The sequence below is a fragment of the Cololabis saira genome, chromosome 7 (genome assembly GCF_033807715.1).
Source record: "Cololabis saira isolate AMF1-May2022 chromosome 7, fColSai1.1, whole genome shotgun sequence".
NCBI classification, from domain to species: Eukaryota; Metazoa; Chordata; class Actinopteri; order Beloniformes; family Belonidae; genus Cololabis; species Cololabis saira.
The window spans coordinates 28,720,772-28,734,064 of NC_084593.1; the positions used below are offsets into that span (position 1 = coordinate 28,720,772).

General features: G+C 39.3%; 1 protein-coding gene across 3 annotated transcripts in view; it reads left to right on the forward strand.

Annotated features, from left to right (window-relative positions):
• The window catches only part of pcdh11 (protocadherin 11), a 151,824-nt gene that overhangs the window by 11,820 nt on the left and 126,711 nt on the right, over positions 1 to 13,293 (forward strand). For 2 of the 3 annotated variants that reach the window (XM_061725451.1, XM_061725452.1), the window contains one exon: positions 949 to 3,456. In XM_061725451.1, coding sequence (XP_061581435.1) covers positions 949 to 3,456 — 2,508 coding nt within the window. Of the gene's footprint in view, positions 1 to 948; positions 3,457 to 7,898; positions 10,092 to 13,293 lie in introns of those variants that run through there. The other variant, XM_061725453.1, reaches the window with a different exon arrangement.

Genomic DNA, 13,293 nt, shown 5'->3' on the forward strand with positions numbered 1-13,293 from the left:
AACTCTTATTTAGCAAAAAGTCTAATTGACTCATGGCGATCTGGTGTGCAGTGTTTTTAATTCAAGTATGTCTTCATTTCCATCTTCCCCCTACCCTTATGAATCGGAAATGGTGCAAGGTTGCCGCTTAGTTCCAAGTTGACACATGATAGGAGGGTAGAGTGAAACTTTATTTTCACGAAAGCAGAAGAAATCTGATGAGAAGGCTAAAGAGGTAAATTAGTGCATTTGAGCTGTAGTTTCTTGGAGGATTGGAGAGACTTGATTTACTACACTGATTGGTCACATTTCAAAAGGATTAATTAACTTTTTCCACTTTTCCCTGGCTTATGTTTTACAGGGTATGTAAGTAATGAATCAAACCATGAAACAAGCTGATGATTAATACAGTTTCACATTTCCTGGGACTCAGTGAAGAGTGGTGCTAATAACAGCTGTCCAGGCTGTTACAGGCTGTTTTTTTTATATTGAGATTGTATACAAAATCATACAAATGAGTTAGAAAACCCAAAAAAGTTTCAAAATAGTCAAGTTTGTTTATTTGAGAATGTTTATCACATCAATATACCATTTTTATTCTTTAATTTTTTTTTTTTTTCATATAACAACCTAAAATTTGATTTAATTTAGTGGCCTTTTTTCATATGTTACATTCATTATAGAGGAATAAACATCTTCACATAAGCTTTTTTCATATCTTACATTCATTATAGAGGAATAAACATCTTAACATAAGCTAATTTTTAAGTTGTTGAATTTACATAGGCAATAATAATGACAATAGTGCCATAAAATGGTGAGAAACATTAGTTTAAGCCAAACAGGAGATGGCATTTGTTGTGATATTTGACATGTATTTGTTTTAAAACCATTTATTATTTTTCAGGTTGTCATTTTTTAGGTGTGGACACAGCATAACTAACCAAACATATGATCTTGTCTTTGCAGAGCGTCAATGAATTTGGCCTAGATATTATTGAGACTCCTGAAGGTGACAAGTGGCCGCAGCTCATCGTTCAGCAGAACCTCGATCGCGAGCAAAAGGACACCTTTGTCATGAAGATAAAGGTGGAAGATGGTGGCAACCCTCCTAAATCCAGCACTGCCATTCTCCAAGTTACCATCTCTGATGTCAATGACAATCGTCCCATCTTCAAGGACAGTGAGTTGGAGGTCTCAGTACCAGAGAATGCTCCAATGGGGACATCAGTTGCTCAGCTTCATGCCACGGACGCAGACTTGGGTTCCAATGCACAGATCCACTTTGCCTTCAGCAACCAGATCTCCTCCTCAACCAGACGCCACTTTGCCATCAACAGCTCTACTGGTTTGATCACTGTGAAGCAGCCGCTGGACAGGGAGGTAACCCCTGTTCATAAACTCATTGTGCTAGCGAGTGATGGCAGCTCCACCCCATCCCGAGCCACAGTGACTGTTAATGTCACGGATGTTAATGACAATGTTCCTTCTATTGACACTCGCTACATCATCAACCTGGTAAATGGAACTGTTCTGCTGTCTGAGAATGCACCCCTCAACACCAAAATAGCCCTGATAACTGTTACTGACAAGGATGCAGATCTGTATGGCAAAGTGGCTTGCTACACCGACCATGATGTTCCTTTCCGGTTGAAGCCTGTCTTTAATGATCAGTTCTTACTAGAGACAGCTGCCCCATTAGATTATGAGACGACTCGAGAATATGCCATTAAGATAGTGGCCTCAGATAGAGGGACGCCTCCTTTGAACACTTCAGCTATGGTCTTAATTAAAATCAAGGATGAGAATGACAATGCGCCCATCTTCCCCCAGCCTGAAATTCAACTTTCCATACCAGAGAACAATGATCCCTCAACACAGTTAATAAAAATCAGTGCTACTGATGCAGATAGTGGACATAATGCTGAAATCATTTATACCCTTGGCCCAGATGCCCCTGATGGTTTTAACATAGACAGACGGACAGGTATTCTGTCTGTTGGCAAACGACTGGACAGAGAGAAGCAGGAGAGGTACTCATTCACTGTCATAGCGAGGGACAATGGTTCCACATCCCTGCAGAACAATGTTACCATCAAGCTAATCGTACAGGACCTTAATGACAACAGCCCGGCTTTCACACACCCTGAGTACAACTTCTATGTGCCTGAGAACCTGCCACTCTATGGAACTGTGGGCTTAATCACAGTAACAGATGCTGATGCAGGAGATAATGCTGTTATAACTTTGTCCATTTTAAATGGGAAAGACAACTTCCTCATCGACCCCCAAACAGGTGTGATCAAGCCAAATATCACCTTTGACAGGGAGCAACAAAGCTCCTACACATTTATGGTCAAGGCTGTTGATGGAGGGCAGCCTCCCAGCTCCTCCTATGCGAAGGTCACGATCAATGTAGTCGATGTGAATGACAATCGGCCAGTGTTCGTCATCCCATCCTCCAATTACTCATATGACCTAGTCCGAACTACCACACCGCCTGGTGCTGTGGTGACCAGAGTTTTCGCCATTGACAATGACACAGGTATGAATGCTGAGCTGCAGTATAAAATTACGCATAGCATCATCATCAGATCTGGAGCTCCATCTAAACATCTGTTTGTTATCGACCAAACAACGGGTAACATAACGCTACAGGAGAAAATTACAGGAGCCAATCAGGGGCTGCATAGGTTGGTAGTCGAGGTCAAAGATTTAGGCCAGCCTGAGTCCTTACAAGCTATTGCACTTGTTCACTTGTTTCTCAATGACACAGTATCAAATGCTACCTTCATCCAAGAGCAACTGCGGAAAAGTATGGAGACACCCTTGGACCGTAAAACAGGGGACACTGAGTTAACACATCAAACTAATGGATATGTGATCGTTGTCATAGCTATCATAGCAGGGACTATGACTGTCATCTTGGTGATATTTGTAACTGCTTTGGTGCGGTGCCGGCAGACGCCTAGACACAAAGTAGTACAGAAGGGCAAGCAGAGTGGAGAGTGGGTGTCACCCAACCAAGAGAACCGTCAGATCAAGAAGAAGAAGAAGAGAAAGAAGCGATCTCCCAAGAGCCTGCTCCTGAACTTTGTGACCATAGATGAATCGAAGCCTGATGACCCATCCCATGAGCATGTTAATGGTACGCTAGATCTCCCTGTGGAGTTAGAGGAGCAAACTATGGGGAAGTACAATTGGGCAACCACGCCCACAACCTTCAAACCTGACAGCCCAGATTTAGCCAAGCATTACAAGTCTGCATCCCCTCAGCCTACATTTCAAATCAAACCGGAAACTCCAGTGGCCCCTAAGAAACATCACGTGATCCAGGAGCTCCCCTTGGACAACACTTTTGTGGTGGGCTGTGACTCACTCTCCAAGTGTTCATCGACTAGCTCCGACCCGTACAGTGTCTCAGAGTGCAGCTGTCAGGGGGGATTCAAGACTGCGGGGCAAATCACCACCCGACAGGTAATTCATGACTTCCTTTTTAAACCCATTCACAGTAGCTCCCATTCACACTCCCATTTCTGTTCCCTGGTAAGTGATATGAAAAAGAGAGGTTGGGAGCATGAAACCAGGGGACTTTCTCACACAAACCACAATCATGTTTACATGAATGTCATTAGCACTTAAAAGGAGGAATAAATTAAAAAAAATGAACAAAACAAAAAAAATGACATTGAAATTGTCACAATTAACAGAGCAAACCTTTCCCATTCATAATTCCCACACTGATCTTTCTTAATAAGCAGCCATAATTGCTTAACCAAAACATATTTGCAGGTTAATTTCATATTCGAAAGCTTCAATAAAAACAGAAATGCTCCTGTGCTTACTGTGAATATTCAGCGGCAACCCCTTGATTTAGAGAGGCCTGGGACAGGAGAAAATGATTGAACTCTCTGATGATGTATTTGAGGTCAAGGGCAAAGGAAGCTATGTATGTCTGACTGACATGCTTAACAAGGCGTGTAAAATGTGTCAAAGGCTACTCATCTCATCAGATATTCATTAGACCAGAAAGTCTGAAGGTAATAGCAAAAAAAGAGAGAAAACAAGAAAAAATCACTTTTGGTGTGCGACTTGATAAATAACCCACTGATTTGTGGCTTCTGTCCTGATAATATTAAATGTCTTAAAAGTGCCAGTGAGGCTTTGTGGGAGTGAAGCTCATTTGAATGCCAAGGTACAGCAAAGGGCTTATGATTCCCTAAGAGATACGTGCCAAGTGCGAAGTGCCCCAATAAATAAAAGCTGGCAAGGGAAATAAATGTAAATCAGATGTAAGGAGAGTCGGCCTTGCTCTGTGCTGACAGCCTGAGCAAAACGCCGTGGGGAAGACGGAGTACGGCTCGGGGCATGGGAGGGGTCAGCCGGATCAAGGTGATGCAGAGCCTTGAGACCAATATACTTAAACACCAACGGAGCAATAGTCCATAAAAACGCCTGCCAGGCCAACTCTGCATTAAGATACTAAATTTTCTATATTAATGACCCCAAATTGTTATAAATTGCAAACGGTCTTACACATTCTTTGCTTTCCTTGAATTAGCTCATCTATACGATAAATAGTCTCACAAGAGATGTTTTCCAACTTTGACAGCACGTTGTAGAATGCCATCGCTTTACTCCTGATACCTGACAAAGTATATACATGTTGGTATTTGACCTGCCGTCCCGAGCACAATTGAATTAAACAAGGCTGAATAGCTGTGACACTGGGTCGCAATTTATTCCCACTGACATGTGTGTTGCCATAGTTTTACCCGAGTCTCAAGCATCCAGTCAGTTTTGTTGGCTTTTCAAACCATTTTCTTCTCTTTTGTTATGTTTCTTTTAAGCTTTTTTTTCTCTTTCTTTTTGAAGATTTGGTGGTTGCTTGGTAGCGAGTTTTTGTTTTCGTTCCAGTTTTGATCATAATTATCAGAACTGCCACTCATGCATTTCTGGGCCACTTTCATGATATTGCATCAATAATTGATTTTTATATTTATTTATTTATTTATTTATTGTCATTGGTTTTTTTTCATATGTTACTACACCCTCATATTGCTCACCATTTCTTGGTTGGCTTCTGTCTTTTTGCTCCCGTTGTACCCCTGTGTGACAACCAGCGAGCTTCAAAATTCCTCATAGCGTAGTTGTTGTAAATGACTGTTGATCCGGTAAAAAAATTGTACTTAGGATAATTTATGAAGACACCCACACTGAGCTGAAAGTCATTCCCTTCATCCACCTTTTATTTGAAACCATAGTTAAAGCTATGCCCTGTCATGGTGTATTATATGTAAGCCTACTACCTGCCCCTAGTACCAACAGTTTAATCCATAACGTGTTTATATGACACACTCACAAGATGTCAGAATGATTTTCCGTCTGACGTGTAGTTTCTGCCAGGAAATATGCAGAAATATTCAGTGTGCGTTCAACAATTCTGAATTATTATCCCTTATGAATTTTATGCATCACAGATTTAAATTGATTTTTACTTATGTTGCTGATCATAGTCAAGTATTTTTGTGAACGTAATTTTAAAACCTATGAATATTTGATTAGTAAACATTCTTCCAAATCTTTGAAGCTATGTAAGCATCTCATTATTCCTAAGGTATATTTAGTCGTTCATCTATCTGAAGACAGATTTCACGTGTTCAGTTTTCTCATATTTTGATGTCAAATACTCCCAGCAGCTGAATAATATATCAAAAAAAATCTGCTCTCATTGGTTTTCCTCATCAAGCGCCAGCTCCAGCCATCTTCCAGAGACAGCATGTCTAATTTTTGTGTACCCTTGAGCAACTGACAAGTGATTCCTCCCACTTTAGACATTAGATTTCCCATCAGTTTAAAGTGTGCTTATTTAAAGCCTGTGTCACAGAAAAAAAAAATAGCACGAAGCTCTACCCGATGAGAATCAGTGGCTGCAAAGGTTAATTAAATGCACTAAAGGGTTAATCACTCGTAATACCGTATGATTAAAATCACTGTAATTGGTTTGCGAATGAGGCTGATAAGAAAGAGGAAAAAAAAAAGTCAGTTGTCCTACAAGATTATCAGCGATGCCACAAACTAGCCTTGGGTGAGTCATGTCCTCAGGATCCAGAGTGATGCGCTGCAGATGACCAGCAGCTCTGTTTGTTGAGACCCAATTACAGTTTCATCCTGGCTTGATTTAATCTTTGCACTTGCTTCAAGAAACTCTAATTTCCAAGTCCAAATAAGGACACTCGAAAACAACATTTCTTCAAAAGTTATGGTTCTTGCTTTTATCAGATGAGCCAAAAAGAATACGTGAGCACTCTGCAATTTGTCGAAATCACTTCAAGTGCAGTTCTTTTAACCGAAGCAGCATTTATTCCTTAAGTGCCAGTTAATCTGTCTCTCTTTGGTGCAACATAAAGTGAGAAGTCCGACGTCAGAAATCATAAGTGGGATGTTGAGTTTTTCTTTTCTTCTTCATGAAAGTGACAGTACTTTCTTGACTTTGTAGGGATCTGTCACATACCTAAATCCAGTGAAAAAATAGCAGAGACAAAAAGCCCACCTACAGAATAACAATAGGGAGGAAACGCAGGAGGAGATAATTATGGCTGAAGGTCATCAAAATGTTTTCAGGGACTTTACAGATGTAGCTGATAAGGAGTAAAAGCTTGTAAAAAATACTTCAGAGACTCCAGATTTGTGCCACCATATGGCTTCATTATACAAGGAGAGCTCTATTTGCAAATGCCAGCCTCCTCTTTTCCCTCCTTTCTCTTTAGTTTTTATGCATCTCATCATTTTCTTTTAACCCCTACCCTCTTGATATTAGAGGTCAATCTCCCTCCAGTGATGAGGAGGTCTTGTTCAGGCATGTGCTTAAGAGGGGGCAGATCAAATAACTACCGGCCTTCCCGAGTGATTTCAGACATTACCGTGAATATTTAAAAGGGGAAAAAAAAGGGATCATGCATTCTTTTGTTGAAGGTTTGCGATTTTATGAATCTTACCAGCATAATGCATGAGAATGTTTACTGTTTTGTAGTGTCTCATACATCGAAATTATGCTTAATTAAATACCCTTGAGGCAAATGTGTCTGTTGTTTGGCCTCATTTTGAATTGCACCCATGTCCTTATTAGTTCAGTATTATAGAATTCAGAAGCACCTGTGAATGGGATTAATAATAAACTAGATGTTTTCCACATCACTGTGCATTTTTTTGGGTCAATGTGTGGGCTTTCACACTTGACAAGAGCGTGCGACAAAGAAGTCACAAAGATTGACTCTGCTTTTTAGTATAATTTTCAGTATCAAATCTTTGTGACGGTGTCGCTTGTATTGTGTTGTGTTTTTTGTTGTCATTTGATTTATTTTATGTTTTTGATCTATTTTGTTCCATTAAGTCATTGCATCTGCAGTCACTGTGTCTCCCCGATGTAAACACTGTCAGGTCAGCTTGTCCCTGTTTCATACACTCACAGATGTGTTTTTGACTTCCTGAGGATCAAATGTCACCTTCTGTACATATCAGAGGACCCACTGGCAAGGGTCCGAATGAAAGAGTGGGTCTAAATTGATTCAAATGCTTGTTCGAGGGGAAAGAGTGCTGCACTAGTGTGGTGGAAGACAAAAAGACAAATTGGGAGTGATGATTGATAAGACTGCATGCTCTGATAAGTACAGGAAAAATGCACAAACTTGTGACACCTGTAGCATTCTTCAAGGAAACCTGACATGATAACGACTTGATTGCCAGCCGCACCTTGAAGAATGCTTTTTTTTTTTTATCTTCTACACACTTTTCAGATATTTTTTGTATTCAATGTTCAATGTAGCCTCGCACTGATAAGGCTACAGCTTAGGCTGCTCAGAGCTCACTGACATTGTAACGACAATCTCCCTATATCTGTCTGTCTCTCTATATTTCAGGAGATGGCACTGAAACCACCACACTATGGCACACTCTGTGGCACAGGTACAGCTCGCTCCCACAGGATTAAAATCAATCTCTAGCTCCCACTTCCTAAAGAGAGAAAAAAGAGAGAAAAAGAGAGAGGGAGAGAGAGAGAGAGAGAGAGGTCAGAGGGAGGAAAGAAGGAAAGCAAGAACTGAAGAGGTGAAACAAGTACTTGACTGTCTCTGCAGCCTCAAACTCCACCTCTTCACTCAGTCGAGTAAATAAAATGAATTTGGAAAAGGGAAAGGGCGGGTGGGGTGTCTCACAAAAGGAGACATATTCCATGTTGCTGCGTGAAAACTTGACAAAGCTCCTCCTGTGAATCTGTTGGAACACTGAAATGCTTTATTGAATCCTTTGCTACAGTCTGCCTGTTATCAGTGAGGATGATTTGCCCAGAAACCTTCCCCCAAAATGTCTCACTTCAGCACCCAATCTGTAAAATAGATGTCAAATACAGTCAGTAGATCTGTAAAGTATGTTTATATGTATGTATGTATCTCTATCACAGAGTTGATGGTGTTTATATTTATTGACTGCATTTCTTTGCCTTGTTTTCAAAGCTGCCTGGTGGCTATTTTATTTTCTTACTTTGTAGTTTTTGTATCATTTGACTTTGTTCCACCTGGGTTTTGCCCATGGAACCGATGACGTATGTTGATTTTATGCTGCAAGGCCTACAGCCCCGAGGCTGACGTTAGTATTGAACTCACTCGCAGTGTATCATGTCTATCACTCTTTGCCTTTTTTCTGTTCCACTTTTGATGCCACTGACAGCACTGTTAGCGGCGGGGGGCGGTTAATGTATAAGAGATATATATGCTCTCAGTACAGTCACATCTGTTGTGTTTTTCTGATTTCTTTCTTTCCTAAAACTGTGCTAAAGATCGCCACGCTGTTATTACACTGGAAGAAGTGGTTGGACAAGTTTAATGCTCTGCGTTAAGCCACAATCACAAGGGACTAAATGCTGGGGTCATAATCAAAAGCTGTTTATGTAGGGCAGATTTGAAGAGTGCTAAGCCTAACCTTTTGTGTGCCGCTTTCTATTCCTAAATCAGAAGTGATTTAACCTGTGAGATCCACATTAAAATGACTCCAGATGGTAGAAAAAAAAGAAAAAAAAGAATCATAATAATCCCCAGTCAGTGAGTTGGTAGGGTAAAGCAAAAATTACTTTGTGCACTTATTGAAGAGACTAAAAAAAAAAAAAACATTTTTTGATGAGAAGAACACTGAAGACTAAAATGAAGAGGTAATCCAGGATTCAGTATAAAAACAGTAATATGTTCGCTTTCGACAGAAAATCCGTGACATCAGTGCTTCTTAGGGCGTCTTTTTTCCTCACTCGTTTTTTTTTTTCCTTTCACCAATACAACCATAGTGGTATATTCTGACTACAATCATTTCTACAGTAAACACCAGTAACTGGTTTGATGGATTAGCAGCAATGTTGTTCAATAGTCCTGTTAATTGGTAAGCTAAAGATTTATTTGATAGGTAAGGCCTAACAGGCTCCTTCAGTACATACATGTGACCATAGAATTAGAGTCATTAAAGTAGACATAGCCTGTGTATTCAGTCAAAAATGTGCAGATGGACAGTACCAGAGGCTTTTTTTCCTCTTATAAGAGAATATATATAGTTAATTTGAATCACTGCAAGGACCAAAAGCCTTTATGATTTTTTTTCTTTCTTCTAATCTTTAGATGTCATAGTTGTACAGACTATGTCTATTTTAAAGCTTTAAATTTTATGTGCGTTGCCGTTCTGTGAGGCAGGCTGTTATTATTTAAGGAGGTATGTTCATGTAATTATGGTATCAAATGTACTCACTACTGCGTAGGAGCCACAGTATGAACTATACATAGCATCCTAGCACTGTGTAATAATTAGATTTGCCTGATCTTTGGGGAAAAGAGGAAAAAATACATACGTAACATACATACATACACACACATATATATGTGTGTGTGTGTGTGTGTGTGTGTGTGTGTATGTGTGTGTGTGATATGCATATATTGGGAGGGCTTTTGTCCATGTAAGGGAGACAGAAACACCTCACTTTTACTCAATGTGAAGTACAACATGCACCTTACATGATCTTTGTAACTGACTTTGATTTGCCAGTGTGGAGAAAAATGTAAATGTTTTGTTTATGTATGTGTGCGCTTCTGAAATTTATTAAAGTCTTTTGCATTGTATTGCATATTTCGATGACTCTTCTTATTCACTGTTTTCAACGTTAATTTACATCACTCCCTCCGACTGTCTGCTCGCTGTAACTGCTGCGTTTACTTGGTGAGAAGAGTAAAACTAAAATGAGGCATATATATTCTTGAGAAAAACAGTTTTGTACATTTAGGTACTGCATTGTTGAGGGAGGTCCTGACCTGGTAAAATAATTGTGGTTGTGCTGGTTCGGACACCATTAATAGGTGTTACATATCCAGTAAATAAATTATGACTTTTAATAGGTTTTTTAAGCCTAAGAAATATAGCATTATATTCCATGTCCATTTTTTTTACTAATATATAAATTAAATAGCAGAAAGAAATGAAAAAATATGAAGGTTTAGATAGACATCTTTAATTAGGAATAGATTGGAGATGAAAAGTTATGTAAATATGGCTTCACACATCCTTTGAAGTGCAGAGACAAAAAAAATAATCTTTTTTTGGATCAACATTTTTTTCTGTTATTGTTTTTGCCTCCCTCCCATGAAAGCTGGTAATGATAGCTCTCCAATTATGGTGTAGTGCACAAGTGCAGGATTTCACACATCCAGGAGAGATGGATGTGAGATGGTACAGTAACCAGCACTCAAACATCATGTTTTTGCATTCTCTATGTAGACTCACTGCAAAAATACAGACTTGAAAGGCATAAAACAAAGCCTGACAACAGAAAATGTTTAATTGCTTATCAAAGTTACTTCATATTTTTAAACTGGGAGAGAACTAATCAGTTCCCTCGGGGAAAATGTCCTTGGTGATTTCCGATATAGTACACACAGAGAAGATGAGCATGCCGGTGAAGAAAGTGCATAAATGTCAGCTTTCTATTCATAGATAGGCATACACCTTCTAAATGCATCACCTTTACTTAAAACACACCACTCACATGGATCGCAGGGTAATATTGTCTCTTTGAGGGAGATAAATTCTGGTTTGATATTTTTATGTTTTGTATAATTAAGCAAAGAGAATGTTTTATAAGAGCCGTATATATATATTTAAAAAATTATCCAACAAAGACTCAGCATGAGGATATAGTTAGTGATTAGAAGATTCTTCCGCAGATTTGAAATATCAGGTAAAAGATAAGAAAACAAATAAATGAAGGATTTAATAGAAATGCAAGTTTCTGGCCAGTTTTTGTATGTTTTTGGTTCATTTCATTGTTAAGCTTCAATTTTCTAAGATGTGCTTGCATTCTCAGTGATTTTTTTTATTTTCTTTCATTATTTTTAAAAATCAACCCCTAATTTTCCTGAATTATGTTTGTGAAAGAAGTGTTTCCAGTTTCCATGTTGACATTTTGATTGATGATTTAAAAGGACATGTGATTCAATTCCATCTAACTGGCCAGGAAGCTAGTTATTTGTGGTGAATTTGATTATATTTAACACAATGATTCATTTTCAGCATAAACAGACCCGCTCTCAGGGGTTTACACAGACGCACATGCAGTCATTTATTCTGTTATGGTGATGAGACCATCCACATGGACTTTGTTGATTGTGTTTTTTTTCTTCCTTTTTTGTTTCCCCATATCCTTGTTTTACTGTTTACAATATCTCAGTAGATGTTTGAGTTTCTGGATGTAAACTTTTTGACACACCAAAGTAACACAGTTGGCATGTTTATCATTAGTTACGCAAAATGAGTCTCAAGTTTAATCAGCACACATGAAGTTTGTTATCCAAGAAAAAGCATGCAAGACTGGTCAGTGACTTTCCCCAACCTTGAAGAGGCAATCATCGCAATCAGTACATCAGTGTTATCAGTTCCTTGCCTGTAATGTAAAACTGGTACATATCCGTTATTTACCTGGCTACAATTACAGAGCATTGTTATTGAGATGGCCTGAAAAACATTCATTTCTGTGTATTACATTGATTTTACAAGTCTCTAACATTTTCCACTGAGATGAACATCATCTGCTTCAGACGGTATAGAGTGACAATTGGAGATTACAGATTGTCTGAGCTACATGATCACTGCAACGGCCACCAAAGCTGATCCTTTCAAAGCAACAAGGATTCAGTAGTTCCAGCACCACTGTTGATATTTTACGATAATTATAAACCTGTCACAAAGCTGTGAAAGTGTCCATAAATTTGTTTTCCAGTCTGTTCTTACCTTGTAAATGTGGATTTTGGCTGCGCGTTCTACTCCTACTTACACAGATATGTTTTCAGTGGTGGCATGGGGCGTCTTAAACGCTGCGCCTCTGTTTTATGGTTTTGTACCTCCCCTGAAGTCACATCTCTGTTTTCATTCTGTTCATGTAAATAGTTCAAATGCTTAAAAAGCAAAGCATTAAATGTCTTGGGTGTCTATGGGGAGGTGTGAGTCAATTTAGCGAGCAGCAAGCATGTTCAGGTTATCATGTGAAGTTGTCCTGAAGCAAAACTGACTGACTAAGAGAGCCTACTTATGCATGTGCTGTGCAGCAGTGCAGGAAACAATAAGATTTATTTTCTTTTTTCTTTTTTTGTATACAGTTGAACTCCACTCCAGACAACACTCCACACAACTGCTGCCAGATCTTTGCCAAACTGAATAATTCAATCATCTTCCCCCCCATAGCAGTGGTGGGCTAGCCACCTTTGTGTGTGTAACAATCGAATCACTGTGGAAGCCCGCCGAGCGGTTCTTTCTGAGATGCTGAGTATAGCTGTACAGCCCGGAGATTGTTTTTATTGAAAACAATTCGGTTGATTAAACGAGGTGTGACTGTGGAGCAGGGATCTGAAGAACATCGATTGCTTGTACAATTGTTTGTTCCTTGTTAAAAGTGTGATCTAAAACTGTGATTCCTGATAGTGTGCAAGGAGCATATGGTTTTCTGGTGTGGCTCCAACATAATTCGGTCCTCCCTAAACTGCCCCAGGTGGAGAAATCCATCATGATCTCTTGTGTAGGATACAAAAAAAAATGCCCTGATTTTTAGATGTTCTCATTGGTGGGTTTGGATGGCTTTGTCAGAACTTGATTATTTTACTCCATGTGATGTATGTCCCCGCGGTTTGTAATAGCATGGATAACTCTGCTTTAAAGGCTTTGAGAAACATCCCTGACCCTTCTCCTTTAGCCCACCCCTCTTTAAGATAATCACATGGGTTCAGCCTTAATAGTACC